This window comes from Ranitomeya imitator, chromosome 8 (genome assembly GCF_032444005.1).
Source record: "Ranitomeya imitator isolate aRanImi1 chromosome 8, aRanImi1.pri, whole genome shotgun sequence".
Taxonomy (NCBI): Eukaryota; Metazoa; Chordata; class Amphibia; order Anura; family Dendrobatidae; genus Ranitomeya; species Ranitomeya imitator.
Genome location: NC_091289.1, coordinates 166,651,699 through 166,679,223, shown reverse-complemented (window position 1 = coordinate 166,679,223; position 27,525 = coordinate 166,651,699). Strand labels below are relative to the sequence as shown.

General features: G+C 41.6%; 1 protein-coding gene across 3 annotated transcripts in view; it reads right to left on the bottom strand.

Moving 5' to 3' along the window:
• Nucleotides 1-27,525, bottom strand: part of SEC16B (SEC16 homolog B, endoplasmic reticulum export factor) — a 184,663-nt gene that overhangs the window by 29,929 nt on the left and 127,209 nt on the right. For all 3 annotated transcript variants that reach the window (XM_069737793.1, XM_069737792.1, XM_069737794.1), the window contains 5 exons: nt 25,543-25,659; nt 15,482-15,583; nt 14,853-14,949; nt 11,905-11,984; nt 11,749-11,823 (listed from right to left, as the gene is read on the bottom strand). In XM_069737793.1, the coding sequence (XP_069593894.1) occupies nt 11,749-11,823; nt 11,905-11,984; nt 14,853-14,949; nt 15,482-15,583; nt 25,543-25,659 (471 nt within the window). The remainder of the gene's footprint in view (nt 1-11,748; nt 11,824-11,904; nt 11,985-14,852; nt 14,950-15,481; nt 15,584-25,542; nt 25,660-27,525) is intronic.

Genomic DNA, 27,525 nt, shown 5'->3' with positions numbered 1-27,525 from the left:
CCAAAGAAAATAAAATGATTTTTTCAGGGAGAATTTAGAAAACAAATAAAACAAAAAAAGGCTTTCTATGGCCCACTGAGTGAGAGATGACGCACACAGGAGTCAGGAGTGGCACACAAGCCCAGAGGCCAATATTTATCTCCCACTGATTGATGTAGTGATTTTTCAGGTAGATTTTGGAACCCAAATCAAGCTAAAAAAATAATAGGCTTTCTATGGCCCACAATTGGAGAGAGAGAGAGAGATGGCACACCCAGGAGTCAAGACTGGCACACAAGCAGAAAGGGCAATATTAATCTCCCACTGATTTGTTTTTTTTTTGTTTTTCAGGGAGACTTTAGGAAAAAAAAAAAAATAGAATAAAATGATTTTTTCAGGAAGAATTTAGAAACCAAATAAAATAAAATGATTTTTTCAGGGAGAATTTAGAAAACAAATAAAACAAAAAAAGGCTTTCTATGGCCCACTGAGTGAGAGATGACGCACACAGGAGTCAGGAGTGGCACACAAGCCCAGAGGCCAATATTTATCTCCCACTTTTTTTTTTTTGTTCCAGGGAAAATTTATAAACCCAATAAAAAAAATAATAAATAGGCTTTCTATGGCCCACTATCTGAGAGACAGAGAGAGATGGCACGCTTAGGACTGGCACACAAGCCCAAAGGCCAATATTAATCTCCCTTTTTTTTTTAAGGGAGAATTTATAAAACCAAAAAAAAAAAAAAAATAGGCTTTCTATGGTCCACTATTTGTGAGAGAGATGGCACGCTCAGGACTGGCACACAAGCCCAGAGGCCAATATTAATCTCCCACTTTTTTTTTTTTTTCCAGGGAAAATTTATAAACCCAATAAAAAAATAAATAAATAAATAGGCTTTCTATGGCCCACTATCTGAGAGAGAGAGATGGCACGCTTAGGACTGGCACACAAGCCCAAAGGCCAATATTAATCTCCCACTGATTGATTTATTGATTTTTTCAGGTAGAATTTAGAACCCAAATAAAGCAAAAAAAAAAAAAAAAAATGGGCTTTCTATGGCCCACTGAGTGAGTGATGATGCACACAGGAGTCAGGAGTGGCACACAAGCCCTGAGGCCAATATTTTTCTCCCACTGATTGATGTAGTGATTTTTTCAGGTAGATTTTAGAACCAAAATCAAGCAAAAAAATAAATAGGCTTTCTATAGCCCACTGAGTGAGTGATGACACAGACAGGGATGGCACTCTAGCAGAAATGTCAATCTTAATCTCCCACAAAAAAAAAAAAAAAAAACAGGGAGTGTCCTTCAATTACTATCTCCCTGCAGTAATCTCAGCCAGGTATGGCAGGCAGCAATAAGGAGTGGACTGATGCACAAATTAAATAAAAAGTGTGTACAAACCAAAAAGATAGCTTTGCAGAATGGAAGGAACAAGAGGATTTGTGCTTTGAAAAAAGCAGTTGGTTTGCACAGCGGTGTACACACAGCAATGCAGCTATCAGGGAGCCTTCTAGGGCAGCCCAATGAGCTACAGCGCTGAGGGGGGAAAAAAAAAAACAATGTAGCTTCCACTGTCCCTTCACACCGAAGGTGGTGTTGGGCAGTGGAAATCGCTACAGCACAAGCGGTTTGGTGGTTAATGGACCCTGCCTAACGCTATCCCTGCTTCTGACGAAGCGGCAGCAACCTCTCCCTAAGCTCAGATCAGCAGCAGTAACATGGCGGTCGGCGGGAACTCCCCTTTATAGCCCCTGTGATGCCGCAGACAGCAAGCCAATCACTGCAATGCCCTTCTCTAAGATGGTGGGGACCAGGACCTATGTCATCACGCTGCCCACACTCTGCGTTTACCTTCATTGGCTGAGAAATGGCGCTTTTCGCGTCATTGAAACGCGACTTTGGCGCGAAAGTCGCGTACCGCATGGCCGACCCCGCACAGGGGTCGGATCGGGTTTCATGAAACCCGACTTTGCCAAAAGTCGGCGACTTTTGAAAATGAACGACCCGTTTCGCTCAACCCTACTTACGACTAGGATCAAATTGTGATTGTCAGATCACTGGATCATAGCAACTCCAAAAATGTCAAGTCTTATAAAGTTTTCCAAATACTCAGTGATTTGTACTTGACAAAAGGCAAGTCACATAATGAGCCCACAAATCTTATTGATGGACATTCAAAGTGAATGCTAGCCCATGTGGTCCGATACCACTGAAGAGCACAGAAGAGCTATGGATGTCCAAATTGCTGAAAAAAGTTCACATAGATCATCACCACTTGTTGTGTATGGGGCTGTATGGGGAATGCAATGTTGATCCCTGCTCACAGATGAAAGAGCTTACAATAAGCACATAATATAAATCAGAACTGAGGCAAGGACACAAGATGGCCTAATCTGAAAATTGTGTTTTGGTGTGCATCATGAGGATGACCGGGTGCATGTGTGTTACCTAAGGAATACGCAAGTATCGTCTTCAGAGAGGAAGAGGACTAGAACAATAGGTCCTATTGGGGTAGCAAACCTAAATGTTAATATTGACCCTTTAATGAGCCTTGCCGCATAAAAGCATCCTTATGCCAACTTGGCACTCTCCACAACGAGAAATGTGCCCCCTTAGAGTTACTTAGGGAAGACGTATTATGAGAAAAGGGTAACCCATTAGAAGCAAAGTGGTGCTCTGGGCAATATGTTGCTTGGAGGCATTGGGTCCTGCCATCATGTGGATGCTTCTTTGATATGTACCACCTACCTAAACATTATACAGTCCTTCATAGCAGAGATATTCCCTAATGGCATTGGCCTCTTCCAGTAGAATAATGCGCCTTGCCACAGTGCAAGCTCCACAGATGTTTTTGAAAAATACTTAAAAAGGCTCTGTGCCTGTGTGTAGGCATCATCCGATGGGACTACAAGTCCCATCGGACGATGCCTACTACAGTGACAGTGATTGACACATTAGCCAATGATGGGACAGTAGTAGTCCCATCATCTGGCTAATGTGTTGAATGAAAAAAAAATATATATATACTGTACATACTTCATGCATACTACATACATGCTACATACATGCTACATACTACATACATGCTACATACATGCTACATACTACATGCATGCTACATGCTACATATATGCTACATACATGCTACATACATGCTACATACATACATACATGCTATATACATTACATTCATACATTACATACAGTACATACATACAGACATACAGTACATTAAACATAGAGTTCATACTCACCATTACTTGTCACTTTGTTCCCCGAAGCCAGTGCCATCTGTAAAAAAATATGAAAATAACAAACAACCAATATACTCCCTGTCCACATAAATCCACGAGTGCCCCACGACGATCTCCCGTGGAGAACTGCAGCATCAGCTGATGCGACCGCTCTCTAGGGGCTACAGGAACATAATGACGGGAGGAAGGTATCCTTCCACACTGTATTCCTCCGCCGCTGTAAAAAAAATAGTCCCTAGTCTCACTTTTGGCATTGCTGTATGAGAAATTTTCCCACGCAGCAATTGCCATAATGTGAGACTTTTTCTAAGGTAACCTCAGCGATGCACTGCTGGAGCCATTGTCTCCTGTCAGTGTGTCACTGAGGGTCTTATAGAGACACCTCCTAGCTCCTTCCTTCTCCGGTCACCTTTCAGGACACTTTGGTACATTTAGGGTTGACTAGAACTTGTCAATGACATGCGTCGCCCAATGATGTAATGCTATGACAAGCTTTAGTCGAAGCCATAAAATTTTGTCTCAAGCACTGGATAGAGAGTTGGGAGCAAGGATAGGCGCTGGCCAGGGAGAGGTATTATATTTATTTTTTTTACGCCTTGCCTGCCCTAGAACAAATCTAGCAATGTAGCAGGTGACTGGCCACAATTGTTAAATTTGATTTTTTTTTGTGAAATTTTTGTGATTATTTTTTAACTGAAACAAATTCGTTTTTTATTCAAATTGAGCCGCTCATCTCAAATCTGTACAGAATAAAAAGTATCAGTCTATTAGGAGGCTCAGCGCTCAGTGAAAACTGCAAGATTTCAGGTTTTCTTTTACTATTAACAATAAAAGAGGAAAAAAATAAAGAAAACTTTGTATATTATTACATACTGCATTTAAGGCCATTGGTCCATAAGCAGATTATTGTCCAAAAATAAAATTGATCCACCTGGTAGGGCAGACACCAAGGAAAGCAAATGTTTGTGATGCATGGCCGGATATTTTTAAATATATTATGATTTCCTATATTCTGTTTAAGGCAGTTTTTCTTTCCTTTACTTTGCACATCATTTCTGTGGAAGCAGACAAAGCGAAATTTGGAAGCGCAAATAAGAAGATAATTAATAGATCAGTGATACGTATAAGTTATAGCCGGATGCAATTTAATTAAGGAAGAACATGACAAGATGAATTTAAAATGAGTAAAAGCAATGAGAATGTTACCTATATAACTTATGCTAAGTTATTGTTTTTTTTCAGCTTATATTGCCATGCCGACTTGTGTGATTTATTGTATAATGTAAAATTCATTGGGAAGTGCAAAATTCCCATTCTTCAAAGAATTTACTGTTCTGTCCTCCAGCAGTTTGAAATCCCAGCACAAGGTGCGGTAATATGATTTGTAACTTAATAAGGAACCCAAGCCGAGCAAAGTTGCGTGTCATTCAAAGCCAAACTTTTCAAAGTATTGGCAAGATCAAGGATGAGGAGATAAAAAAAGGTTCTCAGTGCTGGAATAAAGTAAAGATTCTTAAAAATGATACCGACACGATAAAGCAAGTACAACATATGAAAAGAAACAATATCAAATCACTTGGCTGTAAACAGAATAAGAAAACATTCGTAGCAGGGGCATGGAGTCTGCTTATGAGAGCGTTGTATATGTGCGTAGATTTGGGTTTAAGACATGGAGTTTCTTACAGATCTTCAGATACAGTAACATCAGTAAAAGCGTTGTTGTTCCAAAAAATAAAACATGGGGAATTCTTGATATGAGGGAACTGTTGAAAGTGATAGAAAGTCATGACTGAAAGGGCGGGTACAGATGAGCAGTGTCATTTGCATTTGCCCGATTCTATCGGATGAGAGACTCTATGTTCGTCTGCACCTGCCCTTAGGCTGGCCTACCTTAGTCCCAATAAATTATCTGAAAAGCCCAGATGACAAATACAATAATGACAAAAAAAACTCAATTTGTATCTACAGAGCCAACCAATTGCCAAAAAATATTTACTCATTCTGGTTTAATGTCCAATATTCACAAGTCGAGTACAAACCAAGATGTCAGGACCAGGCTCGTAGGAACAAGAGCCTGTTGGATTTAGGTCATGAGATTGTAGATTGTAAGCTCTCACGAGCAGGGTCGTCTTATTTTGCTTTAATTATTGTATTGTTAACGTTGCTACTTATGACTTTTGTGTTTGAAACTGTTAAACTGTAAAGCGCTGCGGAATATGTTGGCGCTATATAAATAAAGATTATTATTATTATTATCTGTGGCTTGTCCAGACATTGTAGTCCTTACTCAGACAGTGAATGATGGACATGTGGAAGGTTGACTAAAAAAATCACCTATTTGACTTATATAATGATCTGTCCTGTAAATGCAAAGCTAGAACCAAAGATTGCAATGAGATTAACCCCTTTAACTTCTTAGATTCTGCATCAATCGCGATAACCAGTTTGCCAAGTTCAATGAAATCCAGCTATAAAGATTTAATTTATTACTTATACAATGGGCTGCAATACTACTGCAATAGCAGATTCATGAACCCTATTGGGACTAGTAAAAAAAAAAAAACATTTAGAATTATTTAAAAAAATGTGTTAAAAATATAACAATACAATCTACAGCACATCCTGCACCAATAAAAACTTTATACAACACTACAAATTGAATATTACAGAGGTTATGGCTCTTGGAATATGGTGGCGCAAACACTGAGCTCAGAGGAGCATGCGGAGTAAGTTCTTACTCACAAGACAGTATTTGGTCGGTATTCCGCACCAGCGTTTGTGAGCCAAAATTAAGAAGAGAACCTAAACAGAAAAAAACAATAACGGAAAGATTCCTTCCTTATCTGCGTTCTGGAGCCAGCCCTGGTTTTGGCTTACAAATACAGATGAAATACCTCCCAATAATACTGACGTGTGAAAAAGGTCTCAATACCTCTGGTAGATCCAAGGAACCCCATCCCATAATGGACCCACGTAGGATCCAACAACTACTAGCATACACTAAGCAAATGCGGCTCCAAGTATAGTTTACCGGACGAGATCAGTTTGGGAATCATGATCTGGGAGGATTTGACTTATCTATAGAAACAAATTAACACAGATATAGAAAATAAATTACAGGAAGACTCATAGAAACTGTAAGGCTGCACTGAAAAGACCCATGAGGTGGAACACCAGCTGTTGCGTGTGACATCTCCTGCAGTACACGCACTTCCAACATCATCTTTTGTCACCAGGCACCGCCGTATTGATTCTGCAGGTGATGGAGAAGACATCAGGACCAGAAGCTATGGGCAGTAAAGGCTTTGACCAGCCAGAGACTGGTGTGGCATGGAACTCTAGTGCCATCAACCCACTGGCAGTATGGGTGTGTGTCTGCTGCCTATCTGGAGTAATCAGCTCCCTGCTTTGACCAATGGGACATCACTAAATCACCCTACTAAACTCTAAGCTTACTGCTGCGAGTTGTAAGATATTGCATTTCTTGCTCTGGTTCACTTCAGTCCTCAGCTCTTGTTACTCTAGTGATATTCTGTTTCAGTCCTTAAGTCATTTACTAACCATTTTTTGCCTGATAATTTTGTCCCTATCCATACCTTCTGAAGTTCTGATACTGACTGGGCTTGTTTGATGATCCTTGCCTCAGGCTCGCTCCTCCGGCCAGCTAGCACTGTATGGAAGCAACCCATGGAACGGTGATGTAAGTCCAGGTCCTTGTATAGGGGCTCAAAGGGTGAAGACTGGAATTTCCTCTAGGATCTGCCAGATGAAGTGGCTGGCGCCAAGTCTGTCTGAGGTAGTCCTTTAGAGCTAATAATCACTGACAGACTTTATGCTGTGATTGAGGAAACTTTCGTCCATTGAGATCCTTGACTATTTGCCTTAACAGGGCCTATGGATAGGGGTCAAACTCCTTAACCACTGGTCTTAATACCTCACAACTAGAGCTATCTCTTTTGTAATTCCATATTTTATTGTTCTACATAAGAAAGGGCATATGAGAAGATCCCAGTGGATCTGGTCTCATTAGGAGCTATATTGGTATCTAGAGAACATGTAATTTCATGAAAATTATTTTAGACCAGATACAAGAAGTATAAAGTATAGCCAATGACCTTAACAAGAAAATAAATCATCTGTATTTAGGCAGAACTATACTAAGGCTATGACTAGCGCCTAGTCAAGGGCGTGATGCATGATGGTATTCCTTGGTGATTTTTGAAGAGACCCTAGGTCTCTATACTAGGCATAACACAGTGTATGGGTTTTACTTGGAGAGATCCTTTAATGGGTGAAAAAGAAAGAAAGATTTGCGAAGAGTGGTTTATATATTGTCTGGGATTCTGAGTCTTGACAGAATGGACAGTTGTTGCATATAGATCAATTCACTTTCTTAATCACCTTTTTTTTGTTATTGCTTAAAGGAAGTAATGCATTCATAGCACCTATATCTACAATACACCTACGATAAGAAATCACTTTTATGTTGTGTGAGATGAGCCAGAAAATGGCTACGGCCATTACGTCGTTAAAGAAAAATAAACTTGTAAATGTGGAAGCAGCAGTGTAAGTATATACTGTATATCTACCCCTGGTGACTATTTACCCAGTGCATCTAGCTGGTAGCACAGTAAGCCGCAGCTAGAAATAGAGATTAACATCCTAACCCTGTGTACACAGCTTCGAATACAGTTCATCTGGATGGAGGGTCAAGCAGTAGTTTAAATTCTTTTCTCCTTGCTGCTGGCGGTAATCCGTAGTTGAGAAGGTGGTCCGAGAGCTCAACAGACGCAACAGGAGATGAATGCTTCTGTTATACTCAATTCCTTCTATGGGACTCCCAAAAGATTTTTTTTTATGATTAACATTTTAAAAAAAATTACTATAAGTTAAAAACAAAATGATGTATTTTTCTATAAAAACAAAACGATAATGTTACCATCTAAAATAAAGTAAGATGGTAAAAAGAATGACTACCGTATATTTTTATGATGTGAATGTTAGGGCTAGCGGAACGCACCGACTAAATAGAGATGTTTATTGATATTGGTGCGTTCGCAGCCCGGGGTCCACCGTGCAGGAGTACCTGCTGCTAGCAAACGGCGGAGCTATATGGCGGTATAGACTAACTCAGTTAATTCACTGAGTAGCCGTGAAAGGAAAGCACTGTGCCCTGTTAGACTCCACAGTCTCCAAACAGAGAGCAGTCAGTGGTCACACAAACACACAAAACTCCTCGCCGGAGGAGCCAGCATTCTAGGGGCTTATTTCAGCCGGGTCCCTGAATACACTCAGACTCAATCTCCTCGCCGGAGGAGCCAGCGTTCTAGGGGCTTATTTCAGCCGGGTCCCTGAACACACATACATGTGACCACACAGGCGCAAAGCACATAACATAAGACAATACTAGCGCATGGCCGTGCGGTCATGCGCAGTTTATATAGTTGCAGCACAGGAAGCTGCTACTGAAGTTTTTGCCCTTTCAGGACCTTCCAGAAGGACCAATGGAAAGTGCTGCAGTACCTGAGCATGTTTTGCCCTTTCAGGACCTTCCAGAAGGACCAATGGAATGTACTGCAGCACCTGAGCATGTGACCGAACATGTGGCCCTCGACCTCCAATGGGAGACCCTGCCCTGGGCATGCTCAGTGTGAGTAAACAAGGACTTAGTCCCAGAGAGGCTCGCTCGCCGCAGATCAGTGCAGGGTACCATAGGAAAGCCAGAAAAGGCAGTAGTGACCCTATGCACCGAATCAGCCCCAGCGAGACGCTGGGAGCGACGTCTCCGCTGAGCAGAGCCCACTGCGGCCGATACCGAATGGGAGACCACAGCAGACACTGATCGAGATTCCCCCTGTGCAGCAGAGGAAACTCGACTCCTAACAGTGAAATAGTGACATGACAAGAGGCCGGGGATTGCTATATTTTCCTAAGATGCCCCTAATATCCATACTAGGTTCAAGGACATATGTACCACTAAAAAGTTTGGATGCACCTGTTTGTGGAATGTGCACCTTGTAGATTCAGTCTCAAGCACTTTTCTGGATTTATTGACTGTCATGTCTTAAATAGGGGCAAACATATCATTGGTGCAACCTGTGAGGCCGCAAAGGGGCCCATTTCTACCTCCAAAACATGCCATGGAGATATAAAGATGTCATCAGAGAAAAAGGAGAGTACCTTGAGGAATCTATGGTTTAACACACATTTTGGTTTATTTCACACGTTACTACACTCCTTGTTTCCTTTGAGGTTTTGCTGCTTTCAGTCTGAATGTGCATTTCAAAAAGAAAAGAAAAATGATTGATGATATGTGAGTGCAAAGTTTTGACTAGTACTCTATGTCATTCAGCAAAAGCTGGGTGAAAGATAAGAAATCCTGGAAAGCTGGATATATGTAGAAAAGTATAGCTTGCTATTGACTTTTGGGGAACGTTTCTCCTTGTTGAGAGTGTCATGCCACCATAAGGAGACTTATAGATGATGCAATGACCCTCTAGGAAATTAAATATGCAAATTCGCTCTTCAAAGACAAAGAGGACTTCAACTTTAGGACCACCTACTGGATGTAGCAATCCTAAAAGTCAATATTGACCCCATAGGACCTCGTCCTCGAAGGGAGATGGGCCGACATCTCTGTGCACACTTAAGGTACCGTCACATTTAACGACGATGCCGATCGCTGCAGCGTCGCTGTTTAGGTCACTAGGAGACGTTAAACTCCGGCAACGCAGAACGATGCAAGAGCGATCCAGTGACGTACTTATCGTTCTCGCTGGTTGTTCGCTCCATGAAGAAACATTGCAGGCATCGTTGCTTTTGCTGTCAAACATGACAAATCACGTCGACCTGACGACCAAATAAAGTTCCGGACTTCTAGCTACGACCAACGATGTCACAGCAGGATCATGATCGCTGCTGCGTGTCAAACACAACGAGATCGCTATCCAGGACGCTGCAACGTCACGGATCGTTGTCGTTCTCGTTGGTAAGTTGCTAAATGTGACGGTACCTTTACATTAATTAAATAAACAATTCTCTTCTTTTCTTGTGATTTGGTCCTCCCAGGAATCAAACCCACAACCTCTATCAATGCAAGCAGCAGCTAGAGCTATGAGCCACAGCCTGCACTGATCAGAGCAGGAGAATTTAATATACCTGAAGCTGCACTGCAGATGTTGAATCCACAGGCAGATTTTATTGGTATATAGAGATACATCTGTACATAGCATTGTATTTCTATGTACCTGTATTCTAGTGGGAAAACAAATCATATTTTTTTTCCTACAAGGTTACTAAAAAATAAAGATAAACAATGGCAAAAATGCTATTTTCTACGCATTCTGCATGGTTTATCCCTCTTTCTGTTCTATAAAGTTGGGAGAGTTATGGGTAACACACAACTTATAGTTTCTTTTTCGCAAGGTTGCTAGTATGCCGCCTGTGTAGTCAGAGAATCTGATGTGTAGTTAGTGTTCAGCCAGACAGGGGTTATTCTGTGTTTTGTGCCAGGATGTAAAGACCTTGCATTTGTTTTGTACACCAACCATAAAGAACATAATGAAACCGACATTCTGCTCTTTATTTTCTCTTTCGCTTCTGTTTTAATTGAACTTCTGTGTCAGTGGCTCTGACTGCATTTGTTCCAATTTGACTACCACTATGCGGCTAATCTTCCACAATGCTTATGTTGCTGTAATCATTTCTGAGAGCAAGGATTTAACCTGGGAGATTCGCAAACATGTTCACCAGCGGAATACAGATCACCATTTACTACAGCTGTATTCTGTGACAGTCTATGAGTTTGATTTTCCATTACTCTACTTCTGCAAGCAGTGATTCTAAACGCAGAAGTACGTACGGTGTATTAGAAAAGTTCTTCACACGGTAAACTTTATTATACCAGATTAGTTTCATCCAAACCAATGTTTCCTAATGCACAATATTAAAAATCACTACCTAAACTCTGACATTATGGCATTAAATATTCTTGATTTTTACATAAATGCAAAAAAAAAAAATTGCAAATGGAATAGGTTGCAATGTGGGTTTTGAATGAATATGGCCCTTGTGCAACACAGACAAAATGCTATGTTTGGAAACACAACCCTATACAATGAGCAGTCATTGTGTTCTGACTAGTGATGAGAGAGTATACTCATTGCTTGGGTTTTCCCGGGCATGCTTGGGTGGTCTCCGAGTATTTGATAGTGCTCGGAGATTTAGTTTTTGTCGATGCAGCTGCATGATTTACGGCTGCTAGCCAGCCTGAGTATATGTGGGGGTTGCCTGTTTGTTAGGGAATCCCCACACGTATTCAGGCTGTCTAGCAGCCGCAAATCATACAGCTGCGGAGACAAAAACATAATCTATGAGTATGCCCAAGATACTCGGAGAACACCCGAGCATGCTCGGAAAACTCTAGTAATGAGCACACTCGCTCTTCACTAGTTCTGACAGATTGCCTTTGATATCTAAGCAATGTTTTATGGTCAATGTGTGAAAAAATCACCTTTAAGGGGTTGTAAAGAGGAATTGCTCCAGTAGGCTGGTTCATCTGATTTCCGGGGACATTTGGATAAGTGACCTTAAAAAATGGAAAAGAATTAGATGTACCATAAAAGAACTTTCACGACTTAACCATACAGTCCCCAGACTGGTACCTTACCATACTCTCTTGCTGACCCTGGTTCTCTGATGACACTGAACTCCTTCTCATCTTCTGTAGATCTTCGGTTTCTTTAATTCCTGCGGTAGAATGCATTATATAAAGGATCGGTGACTTCGCTTTGATTTGAGGGCATCACTGCTTTCAAGAGATGGTAGTTTGTGAACACCGTGTCATTATTTCATTCCCGGTGGGATTAAGGAGTTTCAAGGAGTCAAATCAAACCCTTTACAAGTCGACATCAAGCCTGCAAATCTGGAGCTATGTGCCAGAATCCTTCTTTAATCAACCTATGTCAAATTATTAATCTATGCGCCCAGGATCCATGCAGTAATCCACAAGTGATTCATTATAGGAGCTAATGACGGATACTGTTATACAAGTGGTGCTGCTCTCAGCTTCATGCCTCTGCGGTCCACATTCTAATTCTCACTTTACAGGTTGATAAATATCATTTCTTACTTCGCTTCTGCATTTTGCTAAGTGTAGACTTTGGTTTGTGGTCAATCAATAATTAAGAAGCCTGTAGTCTGTTTTTATGTGTATATCCATTGATAGATTGCTCGAGCAATACACTGGGGCAGGAGGATCAATGTACAGAAAAGGGCACGCGGGCGTTTATTTTACGGTGTTGATCCATTTTCTGTCCTCTTCACCGTGATGAACATAAATTGCTAGCCAACATTTATGCCCGCTGACACAAAGCAGTTTTTTTTTTAATCTTTTTTAGAAAAACAGCTCTTTGTACTGTGTACTGCTTATAAATAATCTAAGATATTCTTCTGACTGCATTAAAATGAGAATATCTTATGGAGAGCTAGACACATTGGTGCAACTGTTAGTTATAATGTCCCTTTATATTCGTAGGGACTATGTTACTATATACAGTTGTGGCCAAAAGTATTGACACCCCTGCAATTCTGTCAGATATTACTCAGTTTCTTCCTGAAAATGATTGCAAACACAAATTCTTTGGTATTATTATCTTCATTTAATTTGTCTTAAATGAAAAAACACAAAAAGAATTGTCCTAAAGCCAAATTGGATATAATTCCACACCAAACATAAAAAGGGGGTGGACAAAAGTATTGGCACTGTTCGAAAAATCATGTGATTCTTCTCTAATTTGTGTAATTATCAGCAGCTGTAACTTACCTGTGGCACCAAACAGGTGTTGGCAATAACTAAATCACACTTGCAGCCAGTTGACATGGATTAAAGTTGACTCAACCTCTGTCCTGTGTCCTTGTGTGTACCACATTGAGCATGGAGAAAAGAAAGAAGACCAAAGAACTGTCTGAGGACTTGAGAAACCAAATTGTGAGGAAGCATGAGCAATCTGAAGGCTACAAGTCCATCTCCAAAGACCTGAATGTTCCTGTGTCTACCGTGCGCAGTGTCATCAAGAGGTTTAAAGCCCATGGCACTGTGGCTAACCTACCTAGATGTGGGCGGAAAAGAAAAATTGACAAGAGATTTCAATGCAAGATTGTGCGGATGTTGGATAAAGAACCTCGATTAACATCCAAACAAGTTCAAGCTGCCTTGCAGTCCGAGGGTACAACAGTGTCAACCCGTATTATCCATCGGCGTCTGAATACATCTATTGGAATTTTTATTATTATTTAATGGCCTTTGGCACGATCACAAGCCATAGTACCTTGATGGTTGAATGATCCGTAGGAAGATTGATCTTGTACAGCCGAGATAGGTTCACCAGGGTCTTCTCTGCAATTATCTTGCTAGTATCAAGCCATAGAGTAGCTGCTCTTCCTCTTTGTCTTGTTCTTTCTATTCTTCCGACCATGAAGTTCTTCTCCATTGATTGCTCTCTTTGTATGATGTATCCAAAGTAGGCAAGTAGTGGTTTGGTGATCCTTGCTTCAAGTGACATGAATGGCTTGATTTGTTCCAAAATTGATTTTTTTGTTCTTCTCGCCATCCATGGTATTGATAACATCCTTCTCCAGTGCCACATTTTGAAGGCATCAATTCTTCTTTTGTCTTGTTTCTTTATTGTTCAGGTTTCGCATTCTTATGTTACCACTGAAAAGACCAAACTATGTATGGAATTCACCTAAATTCAATGATTAAGAGGTGTCTCAATACTTTTGTCCACATAGTGTATGTCACTAAAATTAATATCACATTGAGTGCAATAAGTAACAATCATATACGCTTTTCTACAATGGAGCTCTATGGCGGTCAGGTGTCATGGCTTCCATCAAGACTGTGGACAATGTGGAACATATACCTTGTGAAGCACATGCTGAACTATAGACATAAGCACATTGTATACTTTACCTAATATATGCAAAAATTAACAAAAAAAATGATTTTGTTTCTCAGTAGGCAAAGGCAATGTCTTCAAAAGGCAAGCTTCATTGTCCAACAAAACACCTACTACACCTGGGTTCTGGTTATTTACTGTTGGTTTGGGAACAAAAGCCTAGCAGCATTATCAGATAGATTTCTTGTGTGATTTTCATATATATGCACAAAAAGCAAAAAGTGGATTCGTAGGGACACAGGCAAAGAACCCCTCTTACAGAAGACCTGAAACAACTTCAGCCAATGTTAACAAAACCGCATTGAGAGAGCAATTCCTATTCTTACTTTCTTCCACTCCAAGAAATAATTTCTACGAAATCTCTTATTCATCCTATGCCAGGCATTACCACATATTTCTACATATAAAAAAGCATTTATTACTTATCCACTAATGGAATGCATTAATTCGGCTCTCGTGAACAATAATATTATTGTCCATAGGATAGAATATGAAAGTCATTGCGAACCAGCACAGCTGCGATTTATCATTCACTATTTCCTTGGTACATTCTGTGATACTAATATGTCAAAAGTTATAAAATGTCTAGTTGAAATGTTGTTGTTTTTTATTCATGTTGGCATTTATTGAGGACATTAATAACAAAAATTACCCGTACCTGTATAAAGTGAGCTACTGGTGGCTTTTGGCAATTGATAAGTTGATGTCAATGGAGGTGGTGGCTGGAACTTGCTATGTCCTACTGGAGGTTGAGTCTAAGAATATAATTTAAGGTCAAGTTGAGCAACCGTAAATTCAACTCTGTGATATGCATTCGCTATTTACCGTGGGAATACATTGATATATATCCAATAAAATGCTCATGGACTTCATTAGCCATACATTTGCCAGAAGAGTTTCCCTTTGGGATATGTTCGTCTAGCTTACTTTTCTTTTTACTGCTGAGAAACAATGGCTACTTTACATCAAAGGGTATTCCCATCTTGACATTCCTAGCATGTTCATAGAATATGCCATGTATATCTGACAGGTGAAAGTTCTACCTCAAGGACCTGTATGATTGCTGTGCTACTGTATGCACCCTGTTTTTGTGACTCCCATGAAAGTGAATAGTAAGACGCCACCTCTTTATTCGTTCTCTTGTTGGATGGGTGGCGGAGTCCACCCCATCGGGTGGGAATGGAATCAAGAGAACCCCTTTCTCAACATAAGTGCATGTTCTTGATACAGAAGCTACAACACAAAAATCCGATTTTTAAAAGGAGCCATATGTAATTATATTGTTACCAGATATGAAGATTTTGGTGGAACTTGTGCCTCTCTTGGTGGGACTGTGGTATCTTTTGCTGGCTTGGACCGAAACCAATTAAACCATCCAAAAGAAGATCCCTGTATGAAAGAACAAGGTAAATCGTAAATAAATGAAAGCACAAGATGGCTAACAACCCTCATGGCCAAAGCAAACAACTTGTCTCTCTTTGTTGGAACCTATTTTCTTATGAAGGTGGGTACCTAGGCAGAGTGCAACTAAGACTAACCAGCCAACTTTCAGCGGCAAGAGCAGGAGTCAGGGCTGGCATGAGAAGTAGTTGGCCACGTATGACCTTTTGGGTTTCGGACAAAGGAAATGAAAAAAAACAACAAGCTGCCTTTAAATTTCTTTGAGTAACCAATTAGATTGTTCATATGTCTGATGTTACTGCATGCACTTTAGACTTGAGTAGGTCAGCAGTCTAATGAAAGAAAGAAGCTCCATTCAAAGTGTTTACATCTGGCTGCCGCTAGACCAAAAAAACAACTGATCAGTGGGGGCGTCCCGTGGTGGACACCCAATGACCTGCTATTCATGACCTATCCTGTAGACAGGTCATCAGATCCTTATGCCCAGACAAGCTCTTTAAGATATAATACCATTGCCTTACTTAAGAAAAAAATCTACATATCTTCCATCACACAGTGTTGTAACTTGTACTAATATATTTTTTAGCTGTAAATAATAGGCCATACCGAGCTGACTACATTATGCCTCCTAGCATCCGCCATCGCCTGAATTCTTTAATAAGCATTTTCCAGCAGAATATGATATTAAAAGCTTGTTAGCTCATTATAGTCCTGTCTCCACTCCAATGGACTGCTTTCCTGCTAAGCTGTATTTAAAGGCCCGGCTACTTGGGCAATTTCTAACGGCTCAGTGTGATTAATCCTGTAACAGTAATCGCTCATTTTCTAACTATTATGTTAAGAACATGGTATTAGATGTATAAAAGTCTGATTGAATCACACCATGTTTTCTCAGCTATTAATCAAGTGAGATTTAATGACATTGTTGAATATTGTCCAACTGGCCCCAGTCTAAATGCTGGTCCGGGCACACAGTATCACTTGTAAAAGACAGGTTTTAATACACTCTTACACCGACCAACACCACTGTTTAAAGGGATATTCTCACGTCAAATATTCATGGCTGTGATGAGAATATTTGTCTACGGATGACTCAATGTGTTCTGATAAATGTATTAGATATAGGGGACAGATGAGATTAGTGCATAGGACATAGGCTAAGATTTATCCATATGATAGGATTGTGAACAGTGCATTGGTGGGAACAATAAGTTCAGGAAATAGACAGGTTTAGGATACAAACAGTTAATGTGTTCAGGAACAGCCCCAGTGTGGGAGGGTTAGGGCCATTTAACAAGAGGAACACTTCCAGGATCATTCTTTGAGAGTAAGAGATTAGATGGAGAGAGCAGTAGTTGGAGGTCTGAGGTCACGAGGAGCACGGACTGTTTAGCAGCAAGACAACATCAGCCATAAACTCGGAGCGGACATTTGGGGTCTACGGTCCAACTGAGGCACCGAGAAGCGTGCCTCACTATCTTCCTAGGAAAGGAAGTAGGACAGGGAATCGCATAAGGAAGTTGGGATGGGACTCATAGGAGCTGAAGAGCCGGACAGAGTATCCCAGAGGTCAGAGATGCCAAACAGGAAAGGGATAGCTCAAGGCGAGTGAACAGAGGACTTCAGAATGTGCTGTGCTATGGACTTTGAAAACAGAAAAGCTTTTGCCCAATACTGTGTGCTTCAATATGTTGAACATGGACAGTAAAGTAAACGTATTTATTATAAACTTGATGTCCCCTCATGTGTGCGGCAGTTCCTGAAATTGAAAATCCGGAGACAGAAGAGACCTGTGACCAAAACATGAGTGTTATGCACCACACACATAGCACAGGAGCATTGGGACACCATTTATTTGTAGGATGCCAGGGTGTGAGAACACAGCAGCCCCTTACACATGACTAAAGACCTGTGCACCTTACATAACAAAGACAGTTTTTGTGTTTAAATAGTTTTAACAAATGAGGCCCTTAAAATCTTAGATCCTGACTGCCTTCTTATGCGTCCTGTCATTTATTACTGAGCAACAGTCTGAACAGCGCTAGAAGCTCCCTGCCATCGTCTCACTGAGTGATAGGCAACTCCTGGATAATTTTACATATTCAGTTTTCTGACATACTGCACAATGAGATGCTAAAAAAAATTAAAGGGAACCTGTCAGCAGATTTTGCCGCTATAATATGAGGCCACTGCCTTTCAGAGCTTATCCACGGCATTCTATAAAGCTGTGTATAAGCCCCGGTCTGACCTGCAAGTGAAGAAAAATAAGTTATATTATACTCACCCGGGGGGTCGGTCTTGTGTGGTCCGGTCTGATGGGTGTCGCAGGTCCGGGTCCGGCGCCTCCCATCTTCTTGTGACGCCGCCTTCCTGCTTCTTCATCCCTCTCCAGCATCGGTGCTCCTGCGCAGGTGTACGTCTCTGCACTGTTGAAGACAGAGTAAAGTACTGCAGTGTGCTGGGCCTCTCTGACCTGTCCCAGCGCCTGCGCACTGCAGTACTTTACTCTGCCTTCAACAGGGCAGACAAAGTACTCCTGCGCAGGAGCGCCAATTCTGGGGAGCGATGAAGAGGCAGGAGGGCGGTGTTGCAAGAAGATGGGAGGTGCCAGACCCGGACCTGCGACACCCATCAGACCGCCCACCCCGGGTGAGTATAATATAATTTATTTTTCTTCACTTGCAGGTTGGATCGGGGGCTTATCTACAGCATTGTAAAATGCTGTAGATAAGCCCTGAAAGGCAGTGGCCGCATCTTATAGCAGCAAAATCTGCTGACAAGATCCCTTTAAGATACAGTACATTATTTAAATGAATAGCTTATTTTACAAGCTATCAGTTATTATAACACAAACTTGGGTGACAGGTGGTCATTTAATTGCACGACAAATGTTATACATGATGATAGGTATGACTGCGCATTCTTTTGCAATCAATATTTAATGAGTAACTCGCAATTATGATAATAAAAAAGTACAGATGCAAAGTAACATTTAGAAACAAGCTGAGAACATCAATGCATGATTCTCACACACAGTGTGCCCATCACTTCTACACACGCTACCCTATTAAAGGGAACCTGTCACCAGTTTTTGAGTCTCTGAACAAATGCCACCACCTTTATCTGGTCCTGTTTTGTATTCCACAAACGTGTCCATTATCTCCTGACTCCCCCTGTATACCACCAAACATACCATTTAAATTGGTCCCACACAGTATGTAAATGAGGATGGTCCAATAGGGTCCATCCTGTGGTGTCTGCACCTCCTCTCTGCTCGTTATCACCATCTTCTGATTTTATTAACGTGGATGATGCACCCTGCTTCATCCACATGACGAAACACAGGCCCGAGCAGGCGCACCTTGCTTTTCCCTACTGTGGGCAAAGCATAAAACATCTCTGCGAAAGCACCGAGCGATGTGATTCTGGCTCCAACATGCCGTGCCACCGAAAATAACCAGAATAACATGCTAGGCTCTTGCGCTGTGATGTTTTATGCTCTGTCCGCCAAAGTGCACCTGGACAAGCCTGGAAGCCTACTGCGCAGGCGCGAAATGACACTTCCATGTGTGTATGATGCACGACACATCATCCATGTCAATCAAAGCTGGATGATGGTGATTAGGAGCAGAAAGGAAGCACAGACACTTCAGGGAGGATGCACATCGAATCGGACAATCCTCATATAAATGCAGCACGATTAAAATGGTATTTTTAGGGTATACATAGATAGCTAGGAAATGACAGACACATTTGTGGAATGCAGCACAAGAGCAGATAAAGGTGGTGGCATTTGTTCAGAGACTCAAAAACTGGTGACAGGTTCCCTTTAAGATCTCTAATTGTTGATGTCTCATACTGTTGATAATGCCATCTTTTGCTTTCTCTAGGTCTCTGTTCTATCATTGAAAATTATTGTTAAAAAAAGTCTTCTACATTTTGGGTCACCTTTATCTAATGTTGTGATAGGCTATACACAACAAAGATGAATGTAGAGTTTCAAGCATGGTCTCCTAAAGATATTGCACCTTGAAATTATTCTGACTTCCCCTCAAAAATGATATATCATCTATATATATAATTGTCTAAGGGTTTTTCCGTCTGTCTGTCTGTCTGTCTGTCTGTCTGTCTGTCCTGGAAATCCCGCGTCCCTGATTGGTCGATGCCGCCAGGCCTCGACCAATCAGCGACGGGCACAGTATCGACGTAGAAATCCCGCGTCTCTGATTGGTCGAGGCCGCCAAGCCTCGACCAATCAGCGACGGGCACAGCGATGATGATGTCATAAAGGACGTAGACATCCCGCGTCTCTGATTGGTCGAGGCTGCCAGGCCTCGACCAATCAGAAACGGGCACAGCGACGATGATGTCATAATGGTTGCCATGGCGACGATGATGTCATAAAGGTTGCCTCGATCAATCAGCGACGGACACAGTCTGCCGCGAATTCTGGAATCATCATTGTCCATATACTACGGGGACATGCATATTCTAGAATACCCAATGCGTTAATGGCAACCATTATGACATCTACGTCGATACTGTGCCCGTCGCTGAATCAGAAACGTGGGATTTCTACGTCCTTTATGATATCATCGTCGCTGTGCCCGTCGCTGATTGGTCGAGGCTGCCAGGCCTCGACCAATCAGCGACGGGCACAGCAACGATGATGTCATAAAGGACGTAGACATCCCGCGTCTCTGATTGGTCGAGGCCTGGCAGCCTCGACCAATCAGCGACGGGCACAGCGACGATGATGTCATAAAGGACGTAGAAATCCCACGTTTCTGATTCAGCGACGGGCACAGTATCGACGTAGATGTCATAATGGTTGCCATGACGACAATGATGTCATAAAGGTTGCCTTGACCAATCAGCGACGGGCACAGTCTGCCGTGAATTCTGGAATCATCATTGTCCATATACTACGGGGACATGCATATTCTAGAATACCCGATGCGTTAGAATCGGGCCACAATCTAGTCTAGTATATATACATATAGTAAATACAGTGACACGTAAAAGTTTGGACATCCCTGGTCAAAATTACTGTTATTGTGAACAGTTAAGCAAGTTGAAGATGAAATGATCTCTAAAAGGCCTAAAGTTAAAGAAGACACATTTCTTTTGTACTGTATTTTTCGGATTATAAGACGCACTTTTGTTCCCCCAAATTTTGAGGGAGTGAGGGGTGCGTCTTATAATCCGATTCTATGTGCTGTGCTGTAGAGGAGGGGGGCGGCTCTGGAGTGGTGTCAGGGGGCTGGAGTGGGCAGGCTGCAGGCTGCAGAGACAGCGGGAGGTCAGGTGCTTCCATTCATTAGCCTTATGTAATATTCACTGCACCCGCTGTCCATCACCTCGGTGCTGAAGCCGCGTCGAGTCGGTTAAAAGGGGAGTGGTGCATACTGCATGTGCCGGCACTCTTCCCCCATCCCATCATGGATATGCCCCCCGGTCACTCTATATGCACCTGCTGGCACGCACATGATAAAATAACAAACACTTAACTCACCTTCCGATGATGGCTCAGTGCTCCCAGTTCCCCCGTGGCTCTTCCTGTGTCTGTGCCGACATCTGATCATGTGAATGGCACAGCACAGTGATGACATCACTGTGTGCCCAAGTCACATGATCCGATGCCCGGGAAATAGGAAGTGCAACCGAGGAGCTGGGAGCACAGAGCCATCATCAGAAGGTGAGTTAAGTGTTTGTTATTTTATCATGTGCGTGCCAGCAGTGGGGCATATAGTGACCGGGGGGCTATATCCAGGATGGGATGGCGTGAAGTGTGCCAGTAGCACAGGGGGGCAGTGTGCCAGCAGCACAGGGGGCAATGTGCCAGCACGAGGGGGCAATGTGCCAGCACAAGGGGGAAATATGCCAGGATGGGGGTTATATAGATACCAGGATGAGGGACATATATATGATTTATAAGACGGACACTGGCATTATAAGACACACCCCCATTTAACATAAAAAAAATATTTTTTTCTCTTTTTCTTCACCAAATTTGGGGGTGCGTCTTATAGAGCAAAAAATACGGTATTTTGGGCAAAAAAATATACAGCTCTGGAAAAAATTAAGAGACCACTGCAAAATGTTCAGTTTGTCAGATTTTTCTCTTTATAGGTATATTTTTGAGTAAAATGTACATTGTTCTTTTAGTCTATAAACTTCTGACAACATGTCTCCCAATTTCCAAGCAATAAATTTAGTATTTTTTCCTGACAAAGAAAAATGGTCAAAATAAAAAAAACAGTGCTTGCAGACCTCAAATAATGCAAAGAAAACAAGTTCATAATAATTTGGAAACAACAATACTAATGTTTTAACTCAGGAAGAGTTCAGAAATCAATATTTTGTGGAATAACCATGATTTTTAATCACAGCTTTCATGCGTCTTGGCATTCTTTCCACCTGTCTTTCACACTGCTTCTGGTGGAAAAATGTAAGCAGTTCTTCTTTGTTTGATGGCTTGTGACTATCCATCTTCCTCTTGATTACATTCCAGAGGTTTTCAGTGGGGTTCAGGTCTGGAGATTGGGCTGCCCATGACAGGGTTTTTGATGTGGTGGTCTCTTAATTTTTGCCAGAGCTGTATATACAGTATGTTGTCATTTTTAATATTGCAAAAAGGAAAATGGGCCGATGGAAAACTTTTGGCAATCTTGGAGATCTGTGCTCAGATAACTTTGACCAAGGTTTCAGACCTTAATTAGCCTATTAGGGTTATGGCTTGTTCATTATCATCATTAGGAAAGGCCAGGTGATGCAAATTTCCCAGCTTTATAAAAACCCAACCACCTCTAACCTTGTGCCAAAAAACAGCAGCCATGGGTTCTTCTAAGCAGCTGCCTAGCACGCTGAAAATAAATGGTGGAGGAACACAGAGCAGGAAAAGGCTACAAGAAGGTAGCAAAGAGTTTTCTAGTTTCACTTTCCTCAGTTCAAAATATAATTAAGAAATGGCAGTTGACAGGAACAGTGAAGGTCAAGATAAAAATTTCAGTGAGAGCTTGTAGAATTGCTAGAGAGGAAAAAAAGAACCCAAGCATGATTGCACACGACAGATTTTGGAGTTGTGGTACATTGATCTACTGTTCAGAGACTCCTGCAAAAATAAGGCCTTCATGGAAGAGTCATTAGAAGGGAACCTCTCCTGTGTCCTCACCTTAAGATTTAGCGTCAGAAGTTCACCGGTATAGGGAAGAATAAGTTCAATAAAGTTTCAAAAAATTATTGATACAAACATAACACTATATGCAAAATAGCTGAAGTTGAAAAGAGGATGGCTTCTACAAAGGGATAATGATCCTAAACCCACATCAAAATTTACAATAGACTACCTGAAAAGGCACAAGCAGAAGGTTTTACAATGGCCCTCACAGTCCCCTGATCTGAACATCATTGAAACTATGTGGCTAGACCTCAAAATAGCAGTGTGTGCAATACAACCCAGAACAGGAAGAATTTTCCAAGGAAGAATGGATGAAAATCCCTCAAACAAAAATTGAAAGACTCCTGGCTGAATACAAAAAAGTGTTTACAAGCTGTCATACTTTTGAAAATGGGGTGCTACTATGTACTACCAATGCATAGTGTCCAAACCTTTGCATAGTCCCTAAGTATATATACATTGCTTTGCATAAAATACAAAGGAGAGGTGTCATCTTTAACTTTAGGCCTTTTAAGAGATCATTCCATCTTCAACTTCATTAATTGTTCACATTAGCAGAAAGTTTGACCAGGGGTGCCCAAACTTTTACATGCCACTCTATAGGTTGTGGTGCTCTTTCCAAAACTTCTACTTAGATGTTTCTTAGTGTTATCAGTTTGTGACAAAAATGAATGCTTTGATAACGTAAGAGCCTCTTGTTTACATTTAGCAGATTCGTCCATGCTCAATGTACTGATGGACATAAACAGATGCGGACTCCTGTGCAAGAACAGTATATGACCCCCTTGTAGTCTAATAGCTCATCATAATGCAAATGCAAAATTCCACCTGCTTTAGAGGTGGAGGTGGGCCCCCTTACCTCTTTGGCCTCTGTGCAGCTGCACACGTTGCACCAATGATGTGTCTGCCACCGGGTCAATACAAACCAGGCCAGGGGTGTATTATTACATGATTTGACTGAGTGTACACAGAACTTCAAAAGGAGTTTTGGAACAGAAACTGAGCAGAAACTCTCCAAATTCTCCTCCAAAACTTTTTCGTGCTCTGAAAACATAGCAAAAAGATTATGTGCACATAACTTTAAAGTCATTGTCCAGTCTTAAACTACAAGTCTGCAATCCCTCTATGTGACTACAGACCTGTGAATCCTCATATCGTGCGCAGTGCGCGCTGTGAGAATTCTACGGTGCTGGCACCGAGAGCGGCGCACATATAACTGCAAGTATGAGATATGCATATTACCGATCACATTCCAAATACTCTACTCATGTTATTGCTGCAGCCAATCACTGGCCTCAGCACTATTGTGCTGTCCACCACTAAGGCCAGCGATTGGCTGCAGGGCCGGACTGGCCATTTGGCAATTCTGGCAAATGCCAGAAGGGCCTGTCTGGTTGTGGGCTGCCTTGTCTGCTACGGTGTTAACAGAATCAGTGCTCTCAAGACACCCATACTGCTAAGAATTGTGAAGGAGCACAAAGTCGCTGACTCCATCACTTACCCCAGCAGGTCAAGGGTATCATTAGTATATTGGTCTTGTAGTAAATCTTACTTTTCACCATCCAGGGAAATATTAGTAATATATCCCATCTGGTGCTTGGTGATGGGGACAGCATGGGCCTGTGTGATTTCAAATGCCAGGACTGAATTTCAGCCCCAGTCCATACCTGGCTGCAGTTGTCCTCCCGGTAACATTCCAGTCTACCTACTGTATGTTATTGCTGCAGCCAATCACTGGCCTCAGCACTATTGTGCTGCCCACCACTAAATCCAGTGATTGGCTACAGTTGTCCTACCGGCCTAATTTCAAACACTCTACTCATGTTATTGCTGCAGCCAATCACATGTGTCACCACTATTGTGCTGTCCAGCACTAAGGCTAGCAATTGGCTGCAGTTGTCCTCCTGGCAACATTCCAAACAGTTTACCTACTGTATGTTATTGCTGCAGCCAATCACATGCCTCACCATTATTATGCTGTCCACTACTAAGGCCAGTGATTGGCTGCAGTGGTCACATGAATAGATGACTTGAGGCCACTGCAGAGCAGGTTAAAAAAAAGTATAGCATTGAGCGACAGAATGGTAGCACCAGAGCAGTAGGGAATTTCTTAGGTAATGTACCAGTGTATTTTTATGTCATTTACTCCCTCAGTCTAATTTCTAGCAACCACAGCAAACCCTAATCAGGCTGTTAATCCACCATCTTTCAAAGTGCGGCATAAAAATGCTGAATCAGAGAGTCAGGGAGTAGTGTGTCATTTCTGGCACCAGAACTAATTTCCCAGCACACAAAAAAAAACAAAGATCACAAAAAAGCAATACATCTGTTGCTGCTATTTTATGCTAGTTTTTCAGTTCAAAGTCTTTGATTAATGATTCCCTATGAGCTTGTTTTGTATAAAAGCAGCAATTCCATTTAACAGAAAACAGTACAGATGAATTTAAAGATTTATCCCGCTCATATCTCCCCTCTCGGTGTTGATGCTTGCTTGTATTGTAACGCTCGCAAGGCTATTTAAAATTTAATCACAGGCACTACGCTACGTACAGAACAAAGACTAACTCCAGGGAAAATATAATCAATGTTAATTTAGCCTAAAGAAGAAGGCTAGCTAACGGGAGTGAATGCAGGTACTAGAAGCTTTAATTTACCGACTTCTATGAAGCAGTACGGTATACCAAGAAATTATCAAATAAGGAAGATGAAAAGGTGCATCTATATATCGAAAGGAACGTAGACTCCGACAATAAGGGCCGTAGATTACCTTCTTCTCTTCAGCCTTGTGTGCTTGAGCTTCATCACTAGATCTGTCCTCGCCTTCATCATCATCCATTGAAACAGTGGAGGCTTCCGAGACTGTGCTAACCCTTCTTAACATATTCTATTGTATTAAAAACAGAAAAAGATTGTAAGAGGTATCTTGACAATAGCAGCTAATATGAAGTATTTGATTTCATGCCTGCATACTAAATCATATAAGCATGTAAAGGTACATAGGTTTATGACTCCATCTATAATAAAATTACTATAAATATAGACTTAATAATATCCAGTTCCCATGCAGGCATATAGGTTTCCATGGCTACAGACTACAAACAAACTCTTTGTAGTCGGAGCTTGCATTTTCACTTTTAGTATGTTATGGCTAAACTCCACTTTCTTAATACCTATGATGTGCGTAGATGTCATCATAAGTAATTTATTATACCGTATTTTATCTGAGGAAAGTAGCATCTTTCTCACCATTTAAGAACCTTTGTTTTCCTCTTACCTGCAGCCACTGCAAACTTTAGGATATCTCTAAGTCTCCAAATAATTGATTAATTCAAACATAGATAATGGAAAATACACAGACAGGCAGTAGGAAAAAAAAGAATGAAGAGAGGGATGTATGAAAGGGAAGGAAGGAATGGAAGGAGGAAGAGAAGGAAAAAAGTGTGGAAGGAAGGAGGAGGAGGAAAGGAAGGGGGAGGGAAGGAAAGAAAAAGAAAGAAAGAAAGAAAGAAAGAAAGACAGAAAGAAAGAAAGAAAGAAAGAAAGAAAGAAAGAAAGAAAGAAAGAAAGAAAGAAAGAAAGAAAGAAAGAAAGAAAGAGTTTGAAAGAAAGAAAGAGAAAGGAAGAAAAAGGGTGAGGGAGGGAAGGAAAGAAAAAGAAAGAGAGGAGAAAATGAAAAGGAAAAAAGGGGAAGGAGAGAGAAAGAAAGAGAAAAAAGAAAGAAAAGGGAGAAGAAAAGGGAGAAGGAAAGAAAGAAAGAAAGAAAGAAAGAAAGAAAGAAAGAAAGAAAGAAAGAAAGAAAGAAAGAAAGAAAGAAAGAAAGAAAGAAAGAAAGAGAGAAAGAAAGAAAAGAAAAAGTGAGGGAATGAAAGAATTGCTGCAGTTTCTCGAGTTGAGACAACATGCTGTGAGAAGGAAGAAAAAGGGGTTGAAATGGAAGTGAGGGAGAGAATAAAATAGAGGAAAGGAAGGAATAGGTGGAGGGAAAGAAAAGAGGCAGAAAAGGAAAAGAGGAAAAGAAAGAAGGAATTTAGGAAAGAAGAGAGGGAAGGAAGGATGGAAGGAAGGAAAGCAGGATGGAAGGAAGGAAGGAAGGAAGAAAGGAAGAAAGGAAGGAAGGAAGGAAGGAAGGAAGGAAGGAAGGAAGGGCTGCTGCAGTTTCTCATGCTGAGACTGCATGCTGTGAAAAGTGTGGAAGAGCAACCAATCACTTTAATTCAGGACACAGCACAACTGGAAGGAAGGTACAGCAGGCTAGATCTTATGTAAACCTAAAGGTACCTTCACACATAACGATATTGTTAACGATATCGTTGCTTTTTGTGACGTAGCAACGATATCGTTAAGGAAATTGTTATGTGTGACAGTGACCAACGATCAGGCCCCTGCTGGGAGATCGTTGGTCGCTGAACAAAGTCCAGAACTTTATTTCGTCGCTGGATCTCTCGTGGACATGGCTGGATCGGCGTGTGTGACACCGATCCAGCGATGTCTTCACTGGTAACCAGGGTAAACATCGGGTAACTAAGCGCAGGGCCGCGCTTAGTAACCCGATGTTTACCCTGGTTACCAGCGTGAAAGTAAAAAAAACAAACAGTACATACTTACCTACCGCTGTCTGTCCCCGGCGCTGTGCTCTGCACTCCTCCTGTACTGGCTGTGAGCGTCGGTCAGCCGGAAAGCAGAGCGGTGACGTCACCGCTCTGCTTTCCGGCCGCTGTGCTCACAGCCAGTGCAGGAGGAGTGCAGAGAA